The following is a 25,006-nucleotide window of genomic DNA, read 5'->3' as shown; positions in this document are numbered from 1 at the left end:
TATTGAAATAGAAGAGATTGTTCTCAGTGCTGAATGCAACAAAGTTGGAATTTATGGCCAAGGAGGAGAATGCAAGTTAGCCGATGGAAAAATCATTAAGAGGGTCGGATAATATTTTGCTAAACTGACTTAAAAGGATTCTTACTGATTGTAGGCCAAGGTGATTAGCTGTTACCTGGGAGATAGTGGTGAGTGAGAAATTTGATCAGATATTGAAGGATCAGATATGGAGGTTGGGGAATTCTGGCTAAACTCATTTGACCAGATACGGAAATTGTCCTCTCATCGACAAAATTATAAGCCATTGAAGTTCCCAGGAGTGTACTGTCTTGATGGTGCAAATGCAAGAAGAATCCAAAGTAGTGATAAGCATGAGAAATATACTTGAAATATGGAATCACAGCTTACAAGATGGATATGTTGCAAATTTAGGCATGATGCTTGGGGAGCAGTTGATGAGAGATTGTAGAATCATTCTGTATTTCAAGGCATTCTTTGATTTCATCTGCTGTCAAATTTATTGGCATATTTCTTTTTTTAAAATATACCATTATCCTTTAGAATCTTTAGTGATGTGACACCTGTCTCATTCATGATATTAATAATGTCTGTTCTCTTTTCTTGATCTATTAGCTAGAAGAATGTATATATTATTGATCTTTTTGGAGGACCAGCATTTGTTTCTATTTTTTTCTTATTCATTGATTTTTACTTTTACTTTTATCATTTTTGTTCTGTTTACTTTTTGCCTAATTGGGTTTTTATAGCTTACTTTTGGGTTAGTTGCCCTTTTTTCCTAATTTCTCTTAAAATTATTTTTATTTATAATTGACACAATTTTACATATGTATGGGGTACAGTGTGATATTTCAATGCATGTGTATACATTGAACAATTATCAAATTAAAATAATTAGCATATCTGTCACTTTAAACAGTTTTTTGTGGTGATAACATTCCGAATCTCTTCAGGATATCTTGAAATATACACTGCATTGTTATTAACTGTAGGCACCCTAATGTGCAATAGACTGCAAGAACTTATTCTTCCTGTCTAATTGTAATTGTACCTCTTACCAACACAGCTTCCATCTCCCTTCCCCAGCCTCTGGTAATCACTATTCTACTCTCTGCTTTTATGAATTCAGCTATTTTAGATTTCGCAAATAAGTTAGGTCACAGAGTCTTTGTCTTCTTGTGCCTGGCTTACTTCACTTAACATAACACACTCCAGGTTCATCTATGTTGTTACCCAAGTGGCAGGATTTCATTATATTTTATGGCTAAATAGTATTCCATTGTGTGCATTTATACACACTCACACACACAAACACACACATATATTAGACACATACAAGTGTGTATGTGAATATATATACACATCCATGTTGTGTATGTATACACACATACACACACAATGTATGTGTGTATACATATATGTGTATGTATACATGCCACATTCTCTTTATTCATCTGCATATGGCACTTTGGTTGATTCCTTATCTTGGCTCTTGTGAATAGTGCTGCAATAAACAGGGGAGTGCAGATACCTCTCTAACATTGATTTGTCTTTCTTTGGATATATATTCAGTAATGGGGATACGTTGTGAACATTTGTGTATACTTTCAATTTCTTTAAATGTATTGAGACTTGTCTTCCCCAAATCTGGTCTGTTTTAGAAAATCTTCCATGTGCATTTGAAAAGAATGTGTATTCTGTTTGATATGGTTTGGCTGTGTCCCCACCCAAATGTCATCTTGAACTGTAATTCCCACAATTCCGATGTGTCATGGGAGGCAACAGCGAAAGGTAATTGGATCATGGGAGCAGGTCTTTCTCATGCTGTTTTCATGATGGTGAATAAGTCTCACAAGATCTGATGATTTTGTAAAGAAGAGTTCCCCTGCACAAGATCTCTCTCATTGCCTAATGCTATCCATGTAAGACATGACTTGCTCCTCCTTGCCTTCCACCATGATTGAGAGGCCTCCCCAGCCATGTGGAAATGTAAGTTTATCAAACCTCTTTCTGTCCAGTCTTGAGTATGTCTTTATTAACAGTGTGAATATGGACTAATACAGTAAATTTTTACCAATAGAGTAGGGAGCTGCTGAAAAGATACCCAAAAATGTGGAAGCAACTTTGGAAATGGGTAACAGGACAGGGTTGGAACAGTTTGTGGGGCTCAGAAGAAGACAGAAAAATGTGGAAAATTTGGAACTTCCTAGATAAATTTTGAATGGCTTTGCCCAAAATTCTAATAGGGTTATAGACAATGAAATCCACATTGAGATGGTCTCAGATGGAGAAGAAAATCTTGTTGGGAACTGGAGCAAAAGAGACTCTTGTTATGTTTTAGCAAACAGACTGGTGGCATTTTGTCCCTGTCCTAGGAATTTTGGAACCTTGAACTTGAGAGAGATGATTTAGGGTATCTCATGGAAAAAATTTCTAAGCAGCAAAGCATTCAAGAGGTGACTTGAATGCTGTTAAAGACTCAGTTTTATAAGGGAAGCACAGCATAAAAGTTCAGAAAATTTGCAGCCTGACAATATGATAAAAAAGAAAATCCCATTTTCTGGAGAGAAATTCAAGCCAGCTGCAGAAATTTGCATAAGTAACAACTAGCCAAATGTACACCAAGACAATGGATGAAATGTCTCCAAGTCAAGTCAGAGGTCTTCACAACAGCCACTTGCATCACAGGACTGGAGGCCCAGAAGGAAAAAATGATTTCATGGGTCAGACCCAGGGTCCCAGTGCTATGTGCAGTCTAGGGACCAGGTGCCCTGTGTCCTACCTGCTCCAGCTGTGGTTGAAAGGGGCCAACATAGAGCTTGGGCCATGGCTTTAGAGGGTGCAAGCCCCAAGCCTTGGCAGCTTCCATTTGGTATCAAGTCTGCAAGTGTACAGAAGTCAATAATTAGATTTTGGGAACCTCTGCCTAGATTTCAGATGATGTATGGAAACGCCTGGATGCCCAGGCAGAAGTTTGCTGCATGGGTTGGGGCCTCATGGAGAACCTCTGCTATGGCAGTCCAGAAGGGAAATGTGAAGTCAGAGCCCCCACACTGAGTCCCTACTGGGGCACTGCCTGCTGGTGCTTTGAGAAGAAGGTCACTATCCTCCAGACACCAGAATGAGATATCCACTGACAGCTTGCACTGCACACCTGTAAAAGCCAGAGGCATTTTATGCCAACCCAAGAAGGCAGCCAGGAGAGAGACTGTATCTTGCAAAGCCACTGGGGCAGAGCTTCTCAAGGCCATGGGAACCAATCTTTTGCTTCAGCATGACCTAAATGTGAGACATGAAGTAAAAGGAGATCATTTTGGAGCTTCAATATTTGACTACTCTGCCAGATTTTGGACTTGTGTGGGGCCTGTATTGCCTTTGTTTTGGTCAATTTCTTCTATTTGGAATGGCTGTATTTACCCAATGCCTATACCTCCATTGTATCCAGGAAGTAACTAGCTTGCTTTAATTTTACAGTCTTATAGGCCAAAGGTACTTGTCTTGTCTCAGATGAGACTTTGGACTCTGGACTTTTGAGTTAGTGCTGAAATGAGTTAAGACTTTGGGGAACTGTTGGGAAGGAAGGATTGATTTAGAAATGTGAGGACATGAGATTTGGTAGAAGGCAAGGGCAGAACGATATGGTTTGGCTGACTCCCTACCCAAATCTCGTCTCGAATTGTAACTCCCACAGTTCCCACATGTCATGGGAGGGACCCAGGGAAAGGTAATTAAATCTTGGGGGCAGGTCTTTCTTGTGCTGTAGAGGCAGGTCTTTCTTGCAATAGTGAATAATTCTCATGATATCTGATGGTTTTATGAAGGAGGGGGTCTTTCTTGTGCTGTAGGGGCAGGTCTTTCTTGCAATAGTGAATAAGTCTCATGATATCTGATGGTTTTATGAAGAGTTCCCCTGCACAAGATCTCTTTTTACCTGCTGCCATCCATGTAAGATGTGACTGGCTCCTCCTTGCCTTTCACCATGATTGTGAGGCCTCCCCAGCCATGTGGAACTGTAAGTCCATTAAATCTCTTTTTGTTGTAAATTGCCCTGTCTCATGTATATCTTTATCAGCAGCATGAGAACAGCTTTATACGCTAATATTGTTGGGTGGAGTGTTTCATAAATCCCAAATAGATTAATTTGTTTGATAGTGTTTTAAATATCTTTGACATATACTGGTTTTGTATTTGCATAGTCAGTCAATTTAATAAAAAAATCCTTTATTTCAATATTCACTTATTGAAAATGAATGAATTTATTCTCTTTCTTTCCTTTCATCCTCCTTTATTTATTAGTTTTTTTATCCTTTCCCTTATGTTAGTTTTTGCTTCAGGTATTTTGAAACTCCTGTTTATTGCATGTACATTTATGCTTCCTTTGAAAAACTGATACTTTCATCAATTATTCAGTGTTTACTCTGTATGATATTAATATATCCAGTCCAGCTTTCTTTTGATTAATGTTTATCTCTATCTTTTCTTTTATTATTAACTCATTTTTGTCATTATCATTAAAATGAGTGTCCTGTAGATAGCTCTATCAGTTATCTATTGTTGCCAAAGAAAGCACTGTGAAATTTAATGGTTTAAAACATTTATGATCTCAATTTTCCTGTGAGTCAGAATTTAGAGAGCAGTTTGCTTTGTCCCTCTCTCTATGCTTAATTTGTATTATTTCTGCTATTGTATCTTCAGAGGCTCATCTCTTCTCCTGCTATTTCTTATCTACTGGCCAGTGTGTTTGCATTTCACCCATAATATTTTTCATCTCTAGAAATTCTGTTTTTGTTTTTATTTAAATCTCTCATTTCGCTCCTTCAAATTGGTCATTGTTTTTCTACTTTGAGCTTATGAGACCTATTTATGATAGCCTTTTCAATATCCTTTTTCTTTTAATTCTATCATGTCAGTTATTTCTTGATTTTTTTCTCTCTGATTAGTTTCAGCCTAGTTATGGAGCATATTGTACTTTATTTAAATGGTAATTTTTACCAGGTCCTGGATATTGTGATTTTTATGTTCTTAAGTTCTAGATATTGTGCTAGAAGTGTAAAGAGTGCTATAATTTATAGTAGTATGGAATTAAGGTATTTATGCAAAATCATTTGATGCTATTGATGCTTGTTGTTAAGCTTTTGTTAAGACAAGCCTAGAAAGTATTGGACTAAATACTAAGGTTGTGTGCTTCTGAGTATTCTTTTTATTGTTGTTTGCTTTGAGACAGGGTCTTACTCTGTTGCCTAGGCTGGAGTGCAGTGGTACAATTACAGCTAACTGCAGGCTTGACCTCCCAGGATCAAGCAATGCTCCTGCCTCCATCTCCCAAGTAGCTGGAACTACAGGTGTGTGCCAGAACACCTGGCTAGTTTTATTATTTTTTATACAGATGGAGTCTCAATATGTTGCCCAGGGTGATCTCAATGTCCAGGGCTCAAGCTCTCCTCCTGCCTTAGCCTTCCAAAGTTTTAGGATTACAGGCTTGAGCCACCACAGCTGGCCTCTGAGTATTCTTAATGTCCAGGTGTATCCTGCTGGCTGATGGACACACAAACTATCTCCAACACCGTATAAGCTTCAGGAACTGTTTGGCCTACTACTTTTTTATGGTAATTTCTCTAGTCTTATGGAGTTTCATGACACACATGATATATTAGTATCAACTAAAAGATTCAAAGAGGCCCTCTGCAGAATTCTGACTCTCTCATCTGTCACTCTGTTCTCTTAAATACTCTGCCCCTCAAATTCTAGGTACCTTTATCTCCCCAAATTGTTATTTCTGTCTCTTCATTGGCAAGATCTCTAAGTTCTCTTTGGATTCACTCTCCTTGTACTGCCTTTTGAAAACTGCCTCTTGACAGCAAGCAGGAGAAATCACAGAGCTTACCTATTTGGTTTCCTTTCACTTGGTGATATTGCCCTGTGCTCCCTGTTGTCTAATATCTAAGAAAAAAAAATCATCAACTATGGATAAAACATAATTTCTTCTAGAAATGCTGGGTAAAAAAGTTAATACTTTCAATTACCAATTTCTAGTGACTGAAGATGCTGTAGTTTTCACCTTCAATAGTAGCAAATGAGATTTCTTACTTCTTCTTTCTTTTCTAATTACCATTTCATCATTAATTTATATTTCTTCAATATTTTACTATCAATCAAAGTCCATTATTTTTAATTTCAGTTTTCCCAAAATTTCTTAATGGAAGCCTTTTCAATCCATATTCTATGTCCTATAGATATGTCCCACTAATCTTGAAAGCTTTCTTGGTTCATGTCACAACAAAAAGATGGCCTAATCCCAGAGTCCCTTCTCCCTACTTGAAATCAACTATTTTGTTCTTCTTTTCATAGTAATTTTGTCAGTCCAGTTTTGGGTTTCTGTGTGTGTTTTTTTTTTTTTTTTGGAGGGAAAGGGGATAGGGGGATCATTTTTTTCAAACTTTCCTGAACCAAGGTGAAGAAAATAATTCTATGTTTGAGGTGGAGGAGTAGTGCGAATGGCTTTATTAGCTTTCTTACTTTTAATGACCTGCAGTTTAGCACAGTTTGTTTAATAAATGACATTTATTTTGGTCTGTCTTTTGATCTTTTGTTTGCTCTAGTTTGGGCTTCTCATACTATTCTGCTGACCCTGGGTATAAATGTTTTCAATTAAATGTAAATTAAAGTTTGTGCTAACTGTCCGTTATCATAGTTACGCTGGGGTATACACCATGGAAAGCTTACTTCTATTATGTATTGTGCATGAATTTTAAAGGATTACAATTTGCAGGATTTGGATATCAGAATTTAGAAGAACATCATTATTCTCTAAGGACTTCTGTATTTCTTTGTCAACTCTTGGGAATTATACCCTGGAGTTTTGTTGTTTTATTCTATTTAACATTATTGCAGACAGAACTAATGGCAGCAGTGGCCCATCTAGAGTGGCTGCTGACAAGATTCCAGCTGCAGCAGGGAGACCAGCCCTGGCCTCTCACGCCACTGTGCAAGCAGGAGCCTCGCCCTCCCTAGCAGACACTACAGCTGCCCTCCCAGGTGCAGGATCCAGACTTCTCTGCAGTCTGCACCCTTGGAGACCAGGAAAGCCCCAACTCCACCATCTACACAGGCTCAGGGGTGTCTGACCCCACTACCTGCCCTCTTCCCGCTCTCTGGACATTCCTCCTACCACATTTGCAGCAGTTAACAAGTGCATCTTGGGGACTCTAGGGTCCATGAGTCCATAAGGTGGCTACTAGAGCCTCTGCCCTTTTTCTACATCTCCCCTCTCTTTTCTGGAATTCCTCATGGTTCCCACTGCAAAAGACTGAGGTGGTCACTCCCAGGAGGCCCTCCAAAGTACCATCTGGTTCCTCAACCTGTTTCTGCAGCCCCCTCATGACATCAGGGGACACTTGTGCAATAAACTCATCCCCTACGTCCAGCTGTTTCTTAACCAAATCAGGATATGGAGAGGCACACTTCACCAAGGCCCCTCCCAGCAACCCCCGAAGAAGGCAGTATGACTACCATCCAATCACTGGTTTACCATCGATAGCTCAGTGCAATTGAGAGGCCTGGTCCCAGTCCCTTGTAAGCCTTTCAGTATGAAAACCTGAAAGTGTTTTCTCCTCCCTTCTCCCATTTCATCATTGAGGGCTCATTTAGGGTCCTCCAATGGTACTGGCATTCTTCCAGCTGGATAAGACTCCTCCCTTCCCTGGCCTTCTATAAGATATTAAGCTCATTACTAAAATTCCCTGCCACTGCAGGGTGCCCTGCTTTTCAGTGGTGGTGAGGGTTTGACCCAAAAGTAACATGATATCCTTCCAGGAGAGCTCAAACACTTGGGCTAAGTTGTAGAAAGCCTCTATATACCTGTGAGGGCCATCTGAAAACTTGCCAAGATCCCCCTTAATTTGAAAAGGGTACCTGGACCTTCATGGGAACATATTCACCAGGCATCTGTTATTGGAGCAGCTGAGATTGAAACCTGCCTAAAATGAGCATTTCTAGGTTGGGGCAAACTTAAGAGAGAACCCACATAAGGAAGAGCAAAGGGGCTTGATTCCCCTGATGGAGGCACCTCTGGGATTTGCTTCCATATTTCCATGGGACTGTCCCTTGCAGCCTCTCCTGAGATGGCCACTAGGAGTGCTTAATCAATCCCACAATCTCAACAAAGGTCCAAATTGCCCTTCGAGGCAAATAAGACCTGTGCAGCTGGGACCTTGGGCCATTTGCCATCACATTCACAGAAAAGCTTTCTTCTTCAGGCCATGTTTCTATTCTGTGCTTAAGGTGCCTGATACTAAATTGCCAGCAAAGGAAATGACAAGAACATTTTTGCCACAAATTTATGTGCAGATACCAAGGCACACTTTGCTTCATCTGTGCTGCTCTTAATTTTCCATTTCATACTTTTGATGACTAAGCCAATTGCACATTCTACCCAGTAATATCTCTGGTTTGCAACAACATCTTTAACATTTAACATTGTGTATAAAGAAGAGATAGGAACCTTGACAGCCACAAAAGAAAGAAAGAATGAATGAATGATGGGAAAGACTGGAGGTCCACATGCCAACACCCTAATGGGCAGTCAGGGACCGGAGTTAGTCCAAGGTATAACACCAAGGTGTAGCATCAGCCAGATACCCTCATTTGCTCCAAAACCTTTTTCCAGTCCTACCTGACAGCTAGCTCATCATTAGGGGAAACTAGGTTGAAACAAAGCCAACATTCCCAACACCAGAGGGCGATGGAGGATTGACAATGTCCTTTCCAACAAGTCTGTTCTCCATGTCCTAAGTCCTCGCAGCTGTGCTAGTCGCTTTTAACTGGCTGACAAAGGTCCAGTATTTTTCTTTCATTTTTACTGTTGTGGAATTTAGAGACTCCAGTAAAAGGACAGTAAGAGCAGATCTGCTTTTACTCACCCTTCCACAGACCCTGGATGAGCACCCAAAATGTTATTGGATCTTTGGGGTGTTACTTTTCTGACCAGAGACCTATGTGGCTGGTGGTGCCTTTGTCTGTCCTTTGAAAAGGTAAGGCCACTTCTGAAGATGTCTCATTGGTCACTGCCCCTGCCATATTGTCATCAGATGCTGAAAACTTCCAGGACCTGCTCTGATGAAATCTTTCCTGGAAACTCTGCTGCTAGAACTGTGAAGTGAACTGTTTTCCTTTTTGTGGAGAATGGGGTCTTGCTATATTGCCCAGGCAGGTCTTGAACTCCTGGTCTCAAGCTATTTTCTTACCTCTGCCTCCCTAAGAGCTGGGATTAGAGCCATGAATCACTGTGCCCAGCCACTGAGTCCCTCTAGCGTGCAGCATGTAAGACTCACACCTGTAGTCTCAACTCTGGGCAGTGCTGACATGCCAGCCCCTTTTGATCTTAGCCTCCTCTGGGCTTTGGGCACCCACAAGTGTGGGACAGATAACCAAGGGGGGCGCTGAGGATGGCTTGTCACTGGCCTGCAGGTGCCTGTTGGTGCAAGCAGCTTCGGTGCTATGAACAGTAGTGGAAGGCAGACAGGCTTTCAGGGAGAAGGGGGTGAGTCCCCAGTAAAGCTCTACCTTCAGGCCAGGGAAGGCCTGAAGTCTGGAGACCAGGCTGCTAGTCCTGAAGACCAGAGTGGGGACTTGTGGTGTCTTTTCTGGGCCCACTCATGGCTGCCCATGGATCAGTCAGCATGCGCTTCCTCCCCTACAAGGTCCATAAAAGCCCTGGCTTCAACCAGAGCAGAGGAGAGGATGGAGAGATGATGGGAGCTACCCTCTCTGCTAAGTGCTGGACACTCGACAGGATGACCTACTTACAGAGAGGACCTACCCACTGCAGATCTCCTTTGAGTTGTTCTAAGACTCAATAAAGCTCCTCTTTATCTTGCCCACCCTCCACTTGTCTGCATACCTCATTCTTCCTGGACACAGGACAAGGACTCTTGCAAGATGCCACCAGCCTCAGAGGTTTCTAACCAGAAAAGCAACACCCCAAGGATCCCATAACAGAACTATAGTATTGCCTCCAAAGCATTATTTTCACCACTTCTCATACTATTTGAAATGTCATATATCCTCCAAATCCTCAGGATATACTTTTATATGCATCTATACGTGCATCTTTATATACATATTTAAAATTTCTACAAGTTAATAAGAAAAATAACCCTTAAGAAAAATGTGGTCAAAGAAAATGGACAGTAATATGTATAATATTTTCATAATTCTTTATTTTTTAGAATTCTTTTGTTTTTCAGATATGTTAAGACTTTCTTCTAATTCCTAATATTTTTACTATAATTTATAAGGATTCAGGAATTCTCCCTTGCATTAACTCATTGAAGAGCTAAGATTTGCCAGCTAAGTTCTAGGCATAGTTCTAAAATTATAGAATACAGACATTTTTCACTTTCTAAAGTATTCCTTACACAAAAGTACTTCATCTTAAAGATAAACCCAGGGAGATCCATTACACAACTCTAAGTAGCACTATTTCCAGATTATCAATGTGTTGATTTTAGACAAAATGTGATTTTTCTAGTTTGTTGAGCACTTCAGATATGCTTATACTTTTTAATAAAACAGTCAATAATATAAAGGAATCTTTGGTTGGAAAATATCACAAAATAGAGTGAATTTTTTTTTTAATTTCGTTTTCATGAATCTTTCTGACTCTCAATTTGCCTTTGTGCAGTACAGGAATTATTTCAAACAGCTAAGCTGCTAGTTAGTAGATATCAAGGAAATGAATATATACCACTATAGGATTCACCCTGATTTAACAAGAATCACTGGAAAAATATAGAAAGCAATTGTAACCAAGAAGTTTTCAAACATATGTTTGGATTTACCCCCACAGCTTTAACTTCTTTGTGACTTTTGTTAACTCAAATTCCTAGTTAAATGTTTTCAGTGACACCTACTCTAAGATTAATATTAGGCCCATAATTCTGCTTTTTCCCCATTTTTCTTATACTACAATATGAGAGGTAAATGTCACCTTAAAGTTATATCTCACTGATGACAGTTATTTTTGTACTGTTTCTCATCAGAGGCCTGGTTTTTTACATGTTTATGACCAAAGTTTATCATTTTTCATCAGTAACTATGAGGCTTGCTTTGTATTTTTATTTACTTTACATTAATATAAACCACTGCATTGACCTTATATTAACATATTAGTGATCTGTGCCAATCTTACATGTGAAATTGGAACAGAATTTTAATGCAAACATTTGAAAGATGAGATTCTACAAAGACCTTGCTTTTATATATATGATAAAGAAATATTTGCATCCAAAACCAACTGTTAGTAATCCTGTGCCTTTTTTCCACAGAATAGAATGTTTAAATTTCATCCAATGAAACACATTTTTGAAATACTTGATAAAATGAGATGCCTGCGAAAACGTTCTACAGTGTCGTTCTTGGGAGTTCTTGTTATTTTTCTCCTATTTATCAACTTGTACATTGAAGATAGCTATGTTCTGGTAAGTTTTGAAGGTTGTCTTTTCTTCAAAATAAGGCATAAGTCAAACAAGAATTAGTCACATTGTAACCTAACTTCAACCTCAAGCTACTGGAGAAGACTTAGATTGAACAAAATTATAACATGTATATTGTCTATCTATATTTCTTTTGTACTTACCATACTTCAACATTACACTGCTTTATGTTCCAATATTTTTAGTGCTGTATATTTTGTGCTCCAAATATGTACATGTAATTACAAATAAGTTATCCATCATCACTATGCAAAATTAATATTATGTGGAACCATTAAGGTTTGAGAGTTTTCATTTGAAATGTATAGAATAAACAAAATCTGTTTAGAAAGTGTGACTCTTTACTTGCTCTACTTTTCTATATTATCACTGAAATTTTCAAAATTCCATTATCTAACTAAAATGCTTTTTAATTGTGCTATTTCTATAAGTAATATTTTATTACAATGTGTACTACCTTATTTGGATTTTGAATAGGCCTAGATGGTCACTCTGTTTTGTATCCATACTCACTGAAAAGATCTTAAGAGATAAAGATATTGATGTGTAAATTATTCAGTAATTAAAAAGAGATACCAAATATTGTTAAGTAATTACATATGAATAGCTTTATTAGGGAAAGCTTGACAATATGCAAAAGGACTTATTCTGACTAATTATGAAAATTAATTTGTTCATTTCAATTTTTATTATCATTTCATGTTTGATGAGATTAATATGGCCATTATTGCTATTCACTTTTTCTATCTTAATGGAGCCTAAAGTATCTCAAATTTTGTATGTTATTATTAAAATTTATAGGTTTCAGAAAATCAAAACCTGATTACAGTTATATATTTCAGAAATCAAAACCTTTACAACAGGTGCTAAAAAGTGATTTTCACATGCAAAAATGCTGAGAGTTTAAATGAGCATCTTAACAAGAGATAGAGCATTTCAAAAAAAAAAAAAAGGCTTTAGTTTGTTAGCCGAACATGATTGGTTAACTATCTATTATTTGCCAGATACTATGCTATATCCTATGAGTCAACCATACCATTTTAGTTATTCCTGGGAAGTCCAGATATTCCTAGGAAGTCCTCTGTAAAACATCTTGCATCCTTTAGCTCTGTTCTTTGGTGGTGAAATTGTGCCAGAATCCTGGATTTTGACTCTGCCTAGGGTTTTTGTCTTCAAATAGTGGTTCTAATGTTGTGGACCCTTTGTGCCTCTTTCCACAGTCTATCTACAATGGCTGAAATCACCATAGGTTAACAGTAGGATTTGAGTAGGTATGATTTAGGCAAACGTAGCAAACAGGAGAAACGTACCAATGTTACGCATTTTTGAATATTTTTTAAACCTATTAGCTGTATGAGATATAAAAAGGACAACAGAGCAAGGACCATGTGTTCTTGCTATTTTTCTCTTAATATAATGAAAGATCATAAGTTAACTAGAGATTCTCTTGATTAATGATTCAATTTTATAATAAAAATTTATTTACTGGTTCTGTGTCTACTGGTAGAAGTAAATCAAATCTTGTAAAACAAACACATGTTTTTGGTTGGAGACTTGTTACTTGTTGAATTTGTAAGAATGTTTTGAGTACAATTTTAATCTTTCACTTTCAAGAAACCCAAAGGACCATCATATGCACCAAATGCTTTTATGTCTTTTGAAATAGAACCTGTTGAAATTCACTGTAAAATGAGTAAGAAGTAGTAGAGTAAATGTCAATAAGAAAATAAAATACTATTTTTCCGTTTTGCAAATTTTTACAGCGCTATGTAAACATTGGTCTTAGCCACCAAATGTAGATAATACAATTTAAGCAAGTAGCTCTTCTACTAATGGTATTTTCTCAATGAAATTGCTCTGATTATATTAGGCATATATCTACTCAGATTTGCAAAGCAGTCCAGATGCAGAAAACAGATTGCTTCATAGCTTTCAAAAATTATTTTAATATACTTACAAAAGTTGGAAAAAAATGAGTTAAAGTGATTGTTAAATTCCAACATCCATCCCTTGTGGCAAATTTGATGATAGTATTTTTATTATTTAACAATTTACTAACTGATGTTTTTAACCAAATTGCATTTTAACTGAATTTTACTTCAAGACTGTAAATTAAAAACTTTTTCAATGATTAATGTTAAATTGCATTACAGTTATTTTTCTAAAAATGAATAGTATCCATGGAAAACTGACCCCCTACAAGAATATAATGCAGTTCCTTTGCAACACTTCTCACTTTTGATCGTTTCACCTGTGTTTATTTCATTTTTCATAAAATCATCTGATATCATTCTTCTTCTTTCTTCCAGATTATCACAATGTATGCAATTTGCTAAGCACTGACCTTAGTAGATCTTTCATTTTTCTCTTCCTTTTTTAAAAACTGGGAAATAGTACTTCTAATTTGGACCTATCAGGTGAATAGTTAGAAGTAGTAAAGTCTTGAGTTAGTTAACACATTCTATTCTGTTCTTTTTGTTAGAAAATCCATTTGTGGCCTGAAATCTTAGGCATATTGGCAGTTTAGTATATTTGCTTATGTATTCGAGATATATGTGCCTTTAAGTGAAAAAGGAATCTACACTTAGTGTAAGAGACAAATACCATTACAAGGCAAACTAAGTAGAAGAGACACTGCATGCCCAATCAACTTAGCCTTTTGGCGGTGAGCATCTTCAAAGTAGCCACAAGGGTATATATTTAGTCTGTAGCTAGTTCATTGAATTGCATTCCCATCTAGAAATGATTGTCATAAAGCTTTGTCTTATTACTGACAGATATACTACAGCATAGTAGCTACAGAAAGAAGGTATCTAGGGAGAGCCTGGCTGTTCAGGTAGATGCCTCTGGAAAGCAGCCAACAAGGCTGACTTAGGTGAAAGTTGCATTATTTATTTATGCTGAAAAGTCTAAAAAACTTGTTCTTGAGAATTTAATCAAGTGATTTCATATAAGTACCATTTCTTGTTATATTCTGTTATGTCCTTAAATTAGGATGAATGTACTCCATCTTATAACAAAAATTTCTAGATTTTATGTGTTCAGGATAGAATTTTTAAAGAGTTATTAAATATCCAGCACTTACTTTAAAATGTAACATCACATAAGAACAGAATGGTAAAATGAATTTAGTGCTGTGACTACTGTACTTTTTTAGAAGTTTCTTTCAGGCATTATTAATTATGTACACCACTATATTAGTATTAAAAGAATTGATACTAAACTGAGTCACTGATTACTTTTTGGCAGTTCTAAATTTGCTTATTTTAAACTTTAATGATGTTTGATGGGTTTGCCAACAGACACCAATGAAAATATTTTTGTGTAAAGACTTAAAATTGTCAGAATTTAATAGATAGTAAATTAGTATCTTTCCAAGTAATTTAGCATCTAAGGTTTAATCTCAAGTACTTGGAAAATTTATGGCTTCTACACATGGCAACTACATTGTGAACCTTATAAAGGACTAAAGTATGTCTTGGTCCAAATTATCAAGGCAGTATAAAATAGAGAAATACACTATTAAATACCAAATTTAGATTTATAAACATAATCAGATGTACAGAAAATATATTCAGAATGAATCTTGATTTAGTAAGGACCAAGCCTCCAGTTAAAGTCCCTATTTTCAGTTTTTATTCTAAGAATATTCAAGTCTGGCCATAGATTTGAAAGTTTGATATAGTCATCTTTTTCACTGGTATTTGAGATTGATGTGAAGTATTGACTGTTTCAGTTGAGGTAAAACTTATATTTTGAGCTTTCTCTAATTTTTTAGAACAAAGCTTTAATTAACATTTTAATGACCACAGCAAAATAGTATCAGGACCAAAGTTATTTAATCCATTTACTTTCTCTATAGTCTTAATGGCTAGTGCATGGCTAGCTTGATGTTCTATACTGAATAAAATAAATCCACATAAGGCTGGGCACGGTGGCTCACATCTATAATCCCAGCTCTTTGTGAGGCTGAGGTGGGCATATCACTTAAGGTCAGGAGTTTGATACCAGCCTTGCCAACATGATGAAACTTCATCTCTGCTAAAAAATTCAAAAATTAGCCAGGTGTGTTGGTGTGCACCTGTAATCCCAGCTACTCAGAAGGCTGAAGCAGGAAAATGGCTTGAACCCAGGAGATGGAGGTTGCAGTGAGTTCAGATAGTACCACTGTGCTCCAGTCTGGGCAACAGAGCCAGACTCCGTCTCAAAATAAATGAATACATAAATAAAATTTAAAAATAAATAAGTAAATAAATCCACATAACACCACATAGAATGCACATTTTGCAACACAGAACAATAAAAAAAGAAACATTTATTTCTAATTATGTTTCTCTCAAACATATTCTATGAATTCTAGTAAATCACATACAAGCCAAACAAATAAGTCATTTTTCTAATAGTATATGAACAATAAAGGCTTAATCAAATGATGATTAGATAATCAAAATTTACCATTTAGCTTATATAAAAGAAGGGCAACTAATGACTAAAGGATATTTAACCTGAATATGAATATGTTTTCTTGAATATAAACCTTCCTAAAGATGTAATAATATACAAAGTCTGACACAAATAAATAAAAGAGTTCTAAAATATAAAAGGATCAGACATTACATCCAATAGAATCACACACACACACACACACACACACACACACACACACACACACACTTACTATTACGAGTAATTTTAGTCCAAGATTTCTAACCATTACCTTGATTTGGTACAAATGTGTCCTAGTTGAAGTTACTTTAGGACATATGAAAATAATTACTGCCATATCACCCAGAACTGGCCCTTCTCAACAGCTACATAGTAGCCACGTAAGAGACTTATCTAATAAAGTATCCAAAATCCAATTATTGTGTCGTCTACTGCATCTTCTTAATCATTCCTAAAGCTTCACCATCATGAAGGCACCTATGTAATCTTTTATTTGAGAGTGCTTGAGGAAGAGTAAATAAGTCAATGTGGTGGTAACTAGCCTCAGATTAAATTATAGATTACTGTCAATTTTGAGATCCCTAAATGATTGTAAAACATTTGAAAACTAGCATAAATGCAGTGAGAGTTTTCATGTAGACATTATTTTTCTAAGAGAATGCCATTATTAATGTGTCCTGTAGAAAAACAAATGTAACTGTGGTATACATAGTAAAATAGGCCAGCCAGCAACTGGAGCAGAACCTGCGGGTAAAAAATGAGGTGAGTGATGATGAGCTACAGCTTATGATGTCAGTAATTGAGATTTATATAACTCTGTGTACTATATATTTACATATTGTAATTGTACATTTATTGTGTATAAAATAAACTTTATTTAATCCATGACCATCTATTATTTATATATTTTCTTTACCTCTTTCTTGGAATTTAGGAAGGAGACAAACAACTTATAAGGGAAACATCCACACATCAGCTGAATTCAGAACGCTATGTTCATACTTTCAAGGATTTATCAAATTTCTCAGGAGCCATAAATGTCACCTATCGCTACTTAGCTGCCACACCTTTACAAAGAAAGCGTAAGTATCCTTAAACATTTAAATAAAGAATACATAAAATATTTTGCATTAAAATAATGACAGTTGGCTTTATATGTATAGTAAAAACAGGTTTAAGGGCTTTACTAACATAATAAATTCTTTGGGAAAAACTTTAATGTTTCTTCACAAATTACAACTACTGTACTTCAGATCTAATACTCTTAATAACAAAAAAATTAAATAAAATGCCTAATCATAATGTGAGTCTTTTGAGATTTTGTTGTAGGTTGGTATAGAGCAACTATAATAAAAATTTACTTTAAAATTTAGAAGTTAATCTTAAAAATTCCTATGTTCTTATTGCTACATTTCCCAACCTCTAACAGTTTGATTTTATGACATGCCACAACTTTTGAATTAATGAAACTCAGTGTTTTAGTTCCCTAGGTCTGCCATAACTAACCACCACAAAGTGAGTGGCTTTAAAAATCAGCAATTTATTCGCTCATGGTTCTGGAGGCCAGAGGTTGAAATCAAGGTGCTGGCAGGGCCCCACGCCCTTGGAAAGCTCTAAGGGAGAATCCTCGCCTCATCAGTTTGTGGTACTTTTGCTTCTGGCATCTTTTGGCTTTGGAGCGTCACTCCAATCCCTGCATCCATCATCAATGGCCTCTTCCCTTTGCCTTTCTGTGACTTTTCCTCTTTTTATAAGGACAAAAGTTATTGGATTTAGGGTCCACATCTAAATCCGGAATTATTGCATCTCAAGATCCTTAACAAATTATATCTGCAAAGATCCAATTTACTAATAAAATTACATTCTGAGGTTCCAGGTAGGCATGAATTTTTGTAATAAACTATTTAACACACTACAGTCAGTTAAAAAAAAATATATATATATATATATTTGGAGCCAAGATGTAATATACTATATTTCTAGGTATCATAGCTTATAAAAAGTAGGATTATTTAATTAGTGTACCACTAAGAAGGTATAAGCATTACAAACTTCAATTATAATGCTATAAATTGTAGTATGCAGCCTGATTTTTAAGTGTTTCACTTTGTAAAATACAAGTCTTAGGCTGGGTTTGATGGTTCATGCCCGTAATCCCAGCACTTTAGGAGGCCAAGACAGGTGCATCACTTGAGGCCAGGAGTTCAAGACCAGCCTGGCCAACATGGTGAAACACCTTGTCTACTAAAAATACAAAGATTAGCCAGTTGTGGTGGTGCACACCTGTAATTCCAGCTACTCAGGAGGCTGAGGAGGCCTAGGCACCAGAATCGCTTGAACCTGGGAGGTGGAGGCTGTAGTGAGCCAAGGTCTTGCCACTGCATTACAGCATGAGTGACAGAGCGAGACTCTATTAAAAACAAAAACAAACAAACAAAAAACAAACCTTAGAATGAAATATAGTGCTATCATCTTAATAAATTATGTGGAGACCACAAAAATTGACTTCTCTTTTAAGACTTATTTATGTGAGTGTATTTGTTATCACTAGGTCGAGGAAATCGTTGAATTAATTTAGATTTCTTAAGATCTCATTTCCTTTCATTCTACCATTTCAAATGTCTACTGTTCTTAGGCTTCTTTCTACTTGCCTAAGACTGCCATTCGCTGATCATCACTGATTATTAGAGAAATGCAAATCAAAACCACATTGAGATACCACCTCACGCCAATTAGAATGGCGATCATTAAAAAATCTGGAGACAACAGATGCTGGGAGAGGATGTGGAGAAACAGGAACACTTTTACACTGTTGGTGGGAGTATAAACTAGTTCAACCATTGTGGAAGACAGTGTGGCACTTCCTCAAGGACCTAGAAATAGAAATTCCATTTGATCCAGCAATCCCATTACTGGGTATATTTCCAAAGGACTATAAATCATTCTATTATAAAGACACATGCACACGTATGTTCATAGTGGCACCGTTTACAATAGCAAAGACCTGTGATCAACCCAAATGCCCATCGGCGATAGACTGGACAAGGAAAATGTGGCACATATACACCATGGAATACTATGCAACCATAAAAAACAATGAGTTCATGTCCTTTGTAGGAACATGGATGAACCTAGAAACCATCATTCTAAGCAAACTGACAGAAGAACAGAAAATCAAACCCCACATGTTCTCACTCATAAGTAGGTGTTGAACAATGAGAACACATGGATACAGGGAGGGGAGCGTCACACATTGGGGTCTGTTCGGGTGGTCCAAGGGAGGGACGGCACGGGGTTGGGGAGGTTGGGGAGGGAAACATGGGGAGAAATGCCAGATGTAGGTGACGGGGACGATGGAGACAGCAAACCACATTGTGCTGTGTGTACCTATGCAACAATCCTGCATGATCTGCACATGTGCCCCAGAACCTAAAGTACAATAAAAAAAAAAAACAAAACTAAAGCAAACACCATTAAAAAAAGACTGTCATTCATTTTTCCTCTCTGTTATACCACCTTCGCTTGAACATTGCTGATTCTCCTTTCCCCTTTTAAATTTATTAATGTTTATTGGCACATGTCAACTGCTTTCTACCAGAGGCAATGTAACACAGAGGATAAAAGAGTGGGACAGTTTGAATCCTGATGCAACATCACCTACTATGTGTACCGCCTTGCACGAGTCACCTTATCTCACTGTGACTTAGTGTCCTTGTCTGTAAAGCAGAATGATGGTAATAGCAAACCTATCCCAAAAGACCATTTTGACCATTTAAGACTCATATTACAGATAAAATGCCCCAACTCCTGCCTCTTATGTAGGCAGCATTTTATAAGCATTGGCCATTATTATTAATGAAGTTTGGTGGCTTAAAGTTTAATGGTACCAGATAACAGAAGTCAGAGTTGTAAGCCAAGGCATTTAAACAAAATGTGTAAATCACAACCTCTCTGACAAACAAAATTTTTTTTTGAATGGGGCTTTTTTCAGTATCGTACAAACCACATTATATAGGTGTCTATATTAAAACAATGATCTTGTTGCATATAAAGATTTCCCCATTTTCCAAATAGTGGTTTAGAAATGTTATTCAATTCTGATTCATATGAAAATGAGCTTTAAAAAGTGAAAATATTTTAATAGAATGACATCTAACACTTCTCAGAGGCAAACTGTCTTTTCTCAGGGTTTTATTTTATTCTCTAAGCATATTCTAATTGCTAATTTTAGATTTTAAATGTCTGAATAAAAATTTATCCAGGCAAAATTAGTATAAAATGTATTTCAAACTTTTTTTTAAGAAGCGATGCTTATGTCTTGGAACAATGTAACATAAGAGTTAGCTGGATGTGTCTTATAATACTGTTTGCTTTCTAATTTGTATACTAGGTACATTTCAAGATAAAATTTTAAAGTCCCATTGAGAATTCTAGTACAAAATAATGACAGCAAAAAAAAAAAAAATCTGAAAATATGTGATGTGTTCTATAAAAAATTTAAAGATGATTGAAATAATTGCTTACCCTTATTTTTCTTTTTTATCATTTAAAACTACTTTCTTGGTCTTAACTGTGAATGCTTTTCTCTTTTTGCAAAACAGAAAAACAATTTATTTACTTTATTTTTAAAAAGTAATTTGTATGTTATCTAAATACCTGTCTACCTTATCTAATGGGTGTATTTGAGATTATTAAGCTGCAGAACACCTTAAACCTTTTTTTAGAATTTTATGAATAAATGTTCACAGCAATAGGGCTTATATATTATTGTGCTTAAGATGCTAGTTATTTTTATATAAAATACAGATTATGTACTAAGCATAGCTTTTATATATTTAGCTTATTTAATCATAAAATGTTCTGTGCATATTTACTAGATTTACTTAATATATAATAGTAGCAAGTCTAAGGAATAAATATTTCTCTTTTCTTTTTCTAGTTCACATTTGTATTCTTTCTGAATTCTTTTTTGCAGGTTATCTTACAATTGGACTTTCTTCAGTAAAGCGAAAAAAAGGAAATTATTTACTTGAGACAATTAAGTCAATTTTTGAGCAATCCAGCTATGAAGAGCTGAAGGAAATTTCAGTGGTGGTTCACCTAGCAGACTTTAATTCTTCCTGGCGTGACGCCATGGTCCAGGATATTACACAGAAATTTGCACACCATATTATTGCAGGAAGATTAATGGTTATACATGCTCCAGAGGAATATTACCCAATCCTGGATGGCCTTAAAAGAAATTACAATGATCCAGAAGATAGAGTCAAATTTCGTTCCAAGCAAAATGTAGATTATGCATTTCTGCTTAATTTTTGTGCCAATACTTCAGACTATTATGTAATGCTTGAAGACGATGTTCGATGTTCAAAAAACTTCTTAACTGCCATCAAGAAAGTCATTGCATCCCTAGAAGGAACTTACTGGGTAACGCTTGAATTCTCTAAGCTTGGCTACATTGGTAAACTCTATCATTCTCATGACCTCCCACGTTTGGCACATTTTTTATTAATGTTTTATCAAGAAATGCCTTGTGATTGGCTATTGACTCATTTCCGGGGCCTGTTGGCTCAGAAAAATGTGATCCGTTTTAAACCCTCTCTCTTTCAGCACATGGGCTATTATTCATCATACAAAGGGACGGAGAATAAGCTGAAGGATGATGATTTTGAAGAGGAGTCATTTGACATTCCTGATAACCCCCCTGCAAGTCTGTACACCAATATGAATGTGTTTGAAAATTATGAAGCAAGCAAGGCTTATAGTAGTGTTGACGAGTACTTTTGGGGAAAACCACCTTCAACAGGAGATGTCTTTGTGATTGTATTTGAAAATCCAATTATAATAAAAAAAATTAAAGTAAATACTGGAACAGAAGATCGGCAAAATGATATTTTGCATCATGGAGCCCTAGATGTTGGGGAAAATGTTTTGCCTAGCAAACAAAGGAGACAGTGTTCTACTTACTTAAGACTAGGAGAATTCAAAAATGGAAACTTTGAAATGTCAGGTGTGAATCAAAAAATTCCATTTGATATACATTGTATGAGGATATATGTCACCAAAACACAAAAGGAATGGCTAATTATTAGGAGTATCAGCATTTGGACTTCTTAACCAATTAAATCAGCATGTTCGGTTTCTGAAGCAGGTCTTCCTGTTTCCTCTTTTGCTACCTTTGTCTTTTGGAGGAAAAGCAATGGATGGGATATGTTAAAAGAATCATTAATTACATTGGTAGTTTTCATTTATACATTGTTGACATAATTTTACTCTTAATACACACTTGTATTTATTTTAACTTCTGAACTTGAATATCAGTCTATAGCTAATGCTACTTTTATTTATATATTTTTTAATGTTCTTCATTTTAAACTTTCAACTGATTGTCAAAAGGTTAATATGAAAGATTTTAAATGAAAAAAATTTGTTGGATGATGATTTTTGAAAAATTGTCACCAACTGTATATACTTTCTCAAGATTTGATAATTCATTATATTATCAGATAGCTTTTATTAAGCATCTGTGGGAATATGCAGTTGGGATTATTTTTTGTATCAACTTTAGTTTCCATTGACTTCTGTATATCTACAATGAATACCTCCTCATAGAAGTGATGTCTTTAACACAGAATTTTTTGTGTAGGTGAGGCTATGGAAAAAGAAAAAAAATACTTAAAAATATCTCTCCCCTGATTATTTATATGAAAGGGGACATTGTTCATTGTTTAAAAACATTTAACTGAGCACCTATTGTTAATAAATTTTCTGGGGGAAGCAGTCTTTTTCTAGTTTCCCTTTTGCAAAAAAAAAAAAAAAAAAAAGAATAGTTAAGGTCAATATTTTCAGGTTACATTGAATACCCACATTTAATAGAATAAATTAGGTAAGGCCTAGAGTAGTTAGTTCATTCGTACAGACATTTTCAGTATATGCAGAAAATTTTTTGAAATTGATTTTATACATTTTGTATTAAAATTCATGTGATTGAAAGTATTGTGATTTATCATATACTTTTTTGGAATTTAAATGGTTATATTATAAAGGAAAAAAGTAAGAACCATAGAAATCAGTTGACTTTTCTAGAATTAAAGAGCTGTTTCCTACCAAGGCCAGAATGAGAGATCTGGTATTCTGATAACCAGACAACGCTCTTCTTCATATGATTTCTCCTGACACGATTTATGTTTTCTGTGTTCTATTTGCTACATGAGTCTCAGAGAATAAGTTATGCCATCTGGAAATAGCTGGTACAATTCTTGCATAAATAATATATCCTAAATAATGTTCTAAATGATTCTTTTTTGGTTTATGCCCCAAAATAATAAGCACACTTGACTAAACTTTTCCTAATAGGGATTGGAGAGTGTGTCTTTACAATGTGTCCATTAAAGTAATTCAGGACACCATAGTGTGTCCTAAAGACGTTGGTTTTCAGAATGTCCTGAGCTTCTCTCATCCTTTTAGTTTTTTAATGAACAGCAAAAACTAAGGGACGTATTATAAAGGGAAATGGAGGGTGCTTCATATATGTTTAAGAAACTCAAGTATGTGTTGATATAGATGACTGTGTGTGTGTGTGAGAGAGTGAGAAGGCTAGACACTTGATAGTAAGATAGAATGAGGAAAACTTCCTCCTCCTCCTTTCCATTCTGAAACACAATCCTTAAGATTTACTGGTATGCCCTGGTCCAAACAACATTAGGATATTTTTATTTTATTCATTCTCTGCAAATAAATGAGAAACTCAGATAAAAAATGGACAACACTTTCTTTCATTCATACAACAGCTGTTGTGTATTTTCTTTGTATCCAGGTACTAAAGTGTTAGGGGAAAAATGAATCTTTCATAAAATGCAAATATTTTGTGGGGCATCTAAATATTAAAGTCACAGGAAAATGTGAACACTGTCATTAAACTATTAGTTTTATCGTGATTTAGAGGATACTTGCCAGATCCCTAAAAATGTTCTATTTTCTTTATTTTTCTCATCTTTTATTAACTGGCTAGTTGATGGTATTTGTGTGTATATCTCAGCAGTGACAAATGGTATTTTCTTCACTGTCAACGATAAAAGGTACACAATTGTATGCCAAAGACATATAATATCAAGAGCTAGGCATACTCCATGAAATGAATTGTAACTTTTACATATTCTTCTGGGAGTGGCTTTCTAAAGATCAGCTATTGGTGTCTATCAATGTCTTTAAAATGTTTCAAGAAAGATTGCTGAGCATAGCAGTGAAGTTGGATGTTTGTTAGGAAATCATGAAAGCAAATGTGACCCACAGAGGTCGTTTTACATTTTATCTTAATACCTCTCCTTACTAACCTATGTTTGGATAAGTTGATCAATCATCCATGGATGCCTCTATGCTTTCTTTACAGGTTGACATTGGGTCAATTTTCTAAGGAAAAGCCCTTGACAAGTGAACTTCTTCATTAGGGGTCAACAGGGAAAAAATATTCTCTTTCAAAAGAAAATCTAAACAATTTTTTTACATGGCCAAATGTTCTATTTCCTATATTTAGAAACTTTGAATAAGGTTCTAGTCATCTTGTCCCAGAGGCATAGAAACAAAAGTACAGTTGTTAGGCTTAACTACACTCAATCTATTTTCTATTTTTAAATATTTTTGCTGTAAGTGTATATATATAATTTTTTGTTAAAAATAACCATTGGAAAGGACTGGCATGAGACATGAATAGTTGAGTCATTTAATTGCCATGCAAATAAAATGCTAACAGGTTTCAAACAAAAAATATAGTATATACCTTAAACAATGCCTCAGATTTGTATAATTTAAGCTGACTAAAAACCTTATTTACACTTAAAATTCTCCTTAACGGAGCCTTTTCAGTATTTATGGACATCAAAGAAAAGTGTCTTGTAAAAAGCACAATGAAATTTAGAAAATACACATTTTAGTAGCAATCACAAGTGTAGATTTAAAAGCATACATAAAATATGTTAATGCAAGCACTTTTTCATTCCCATTGAAAACTATGACCTTGTGCTGTTTGTAAAGTAGATATTTTCCAGGTACAA

General features: G+C 35.7%; 1 protein-coding gene across 11 annotated transcripts in view; it reads left to right on the top strand.

Annotated features, from left to right (window-relative positions):
- The window catches only part of MGAT4C (MGAT4 family member C), a 948,770-nt gene extending 925,051 nt beyond the window's left edge, over window positions 1-23,719 (top strand). For 10 of the 11 annotated variants that reach the window (XM_032297125.1, XM_032297132.1, XM_032297109.1 and 7 more), the window contains 3 exons: window positions 11,343-11,495; window positions 16,891-17,038; window positions 20,932-23,719. In XM_032297125.1, the coding sequence (XP_032153016.1) occupies window positions 11,349-11,495; window positions 16,891-17,038; window positions 20,932-22,073 (1,437 nt within the window). In that variant the 5' untranslated portion in view covers window positions 11,343-11,348 and the 3' untranslated portion in view covers window positions 22,074-23,719. The remainder of the gene's footprint in view (window positions 1-11,342; window positions 11,496-16,890; window positions 17,039-20,931) is intronic. The other variant, XM_032297147.1, reaches the window with a different exon arrangement.
- Window positions 23,720-25,006: the final 1,287 nt, after the last annotated feature.

This window comes from Sapajus apella, unplaced genomic scaffold (assembly GCF_009761245.1).
Source record: "Sapajus apella isolate SASKATOON/1434 unplaced genomic scaffold, GSC_monkey_1.0 scaffold2, whole genome shotgun sequence".
NCBI classification, from domain to species: Eukaryota; Metazoa; Chordata; class Mammalia; order Primates; family Cebidae; genus Sapajus; species Sapajus apella.
The sequence above is the reverse complement of the archived record's forward strand: the minus strand, read 5'-3'. Positions and strand labels throughout refer to the sequence as shown.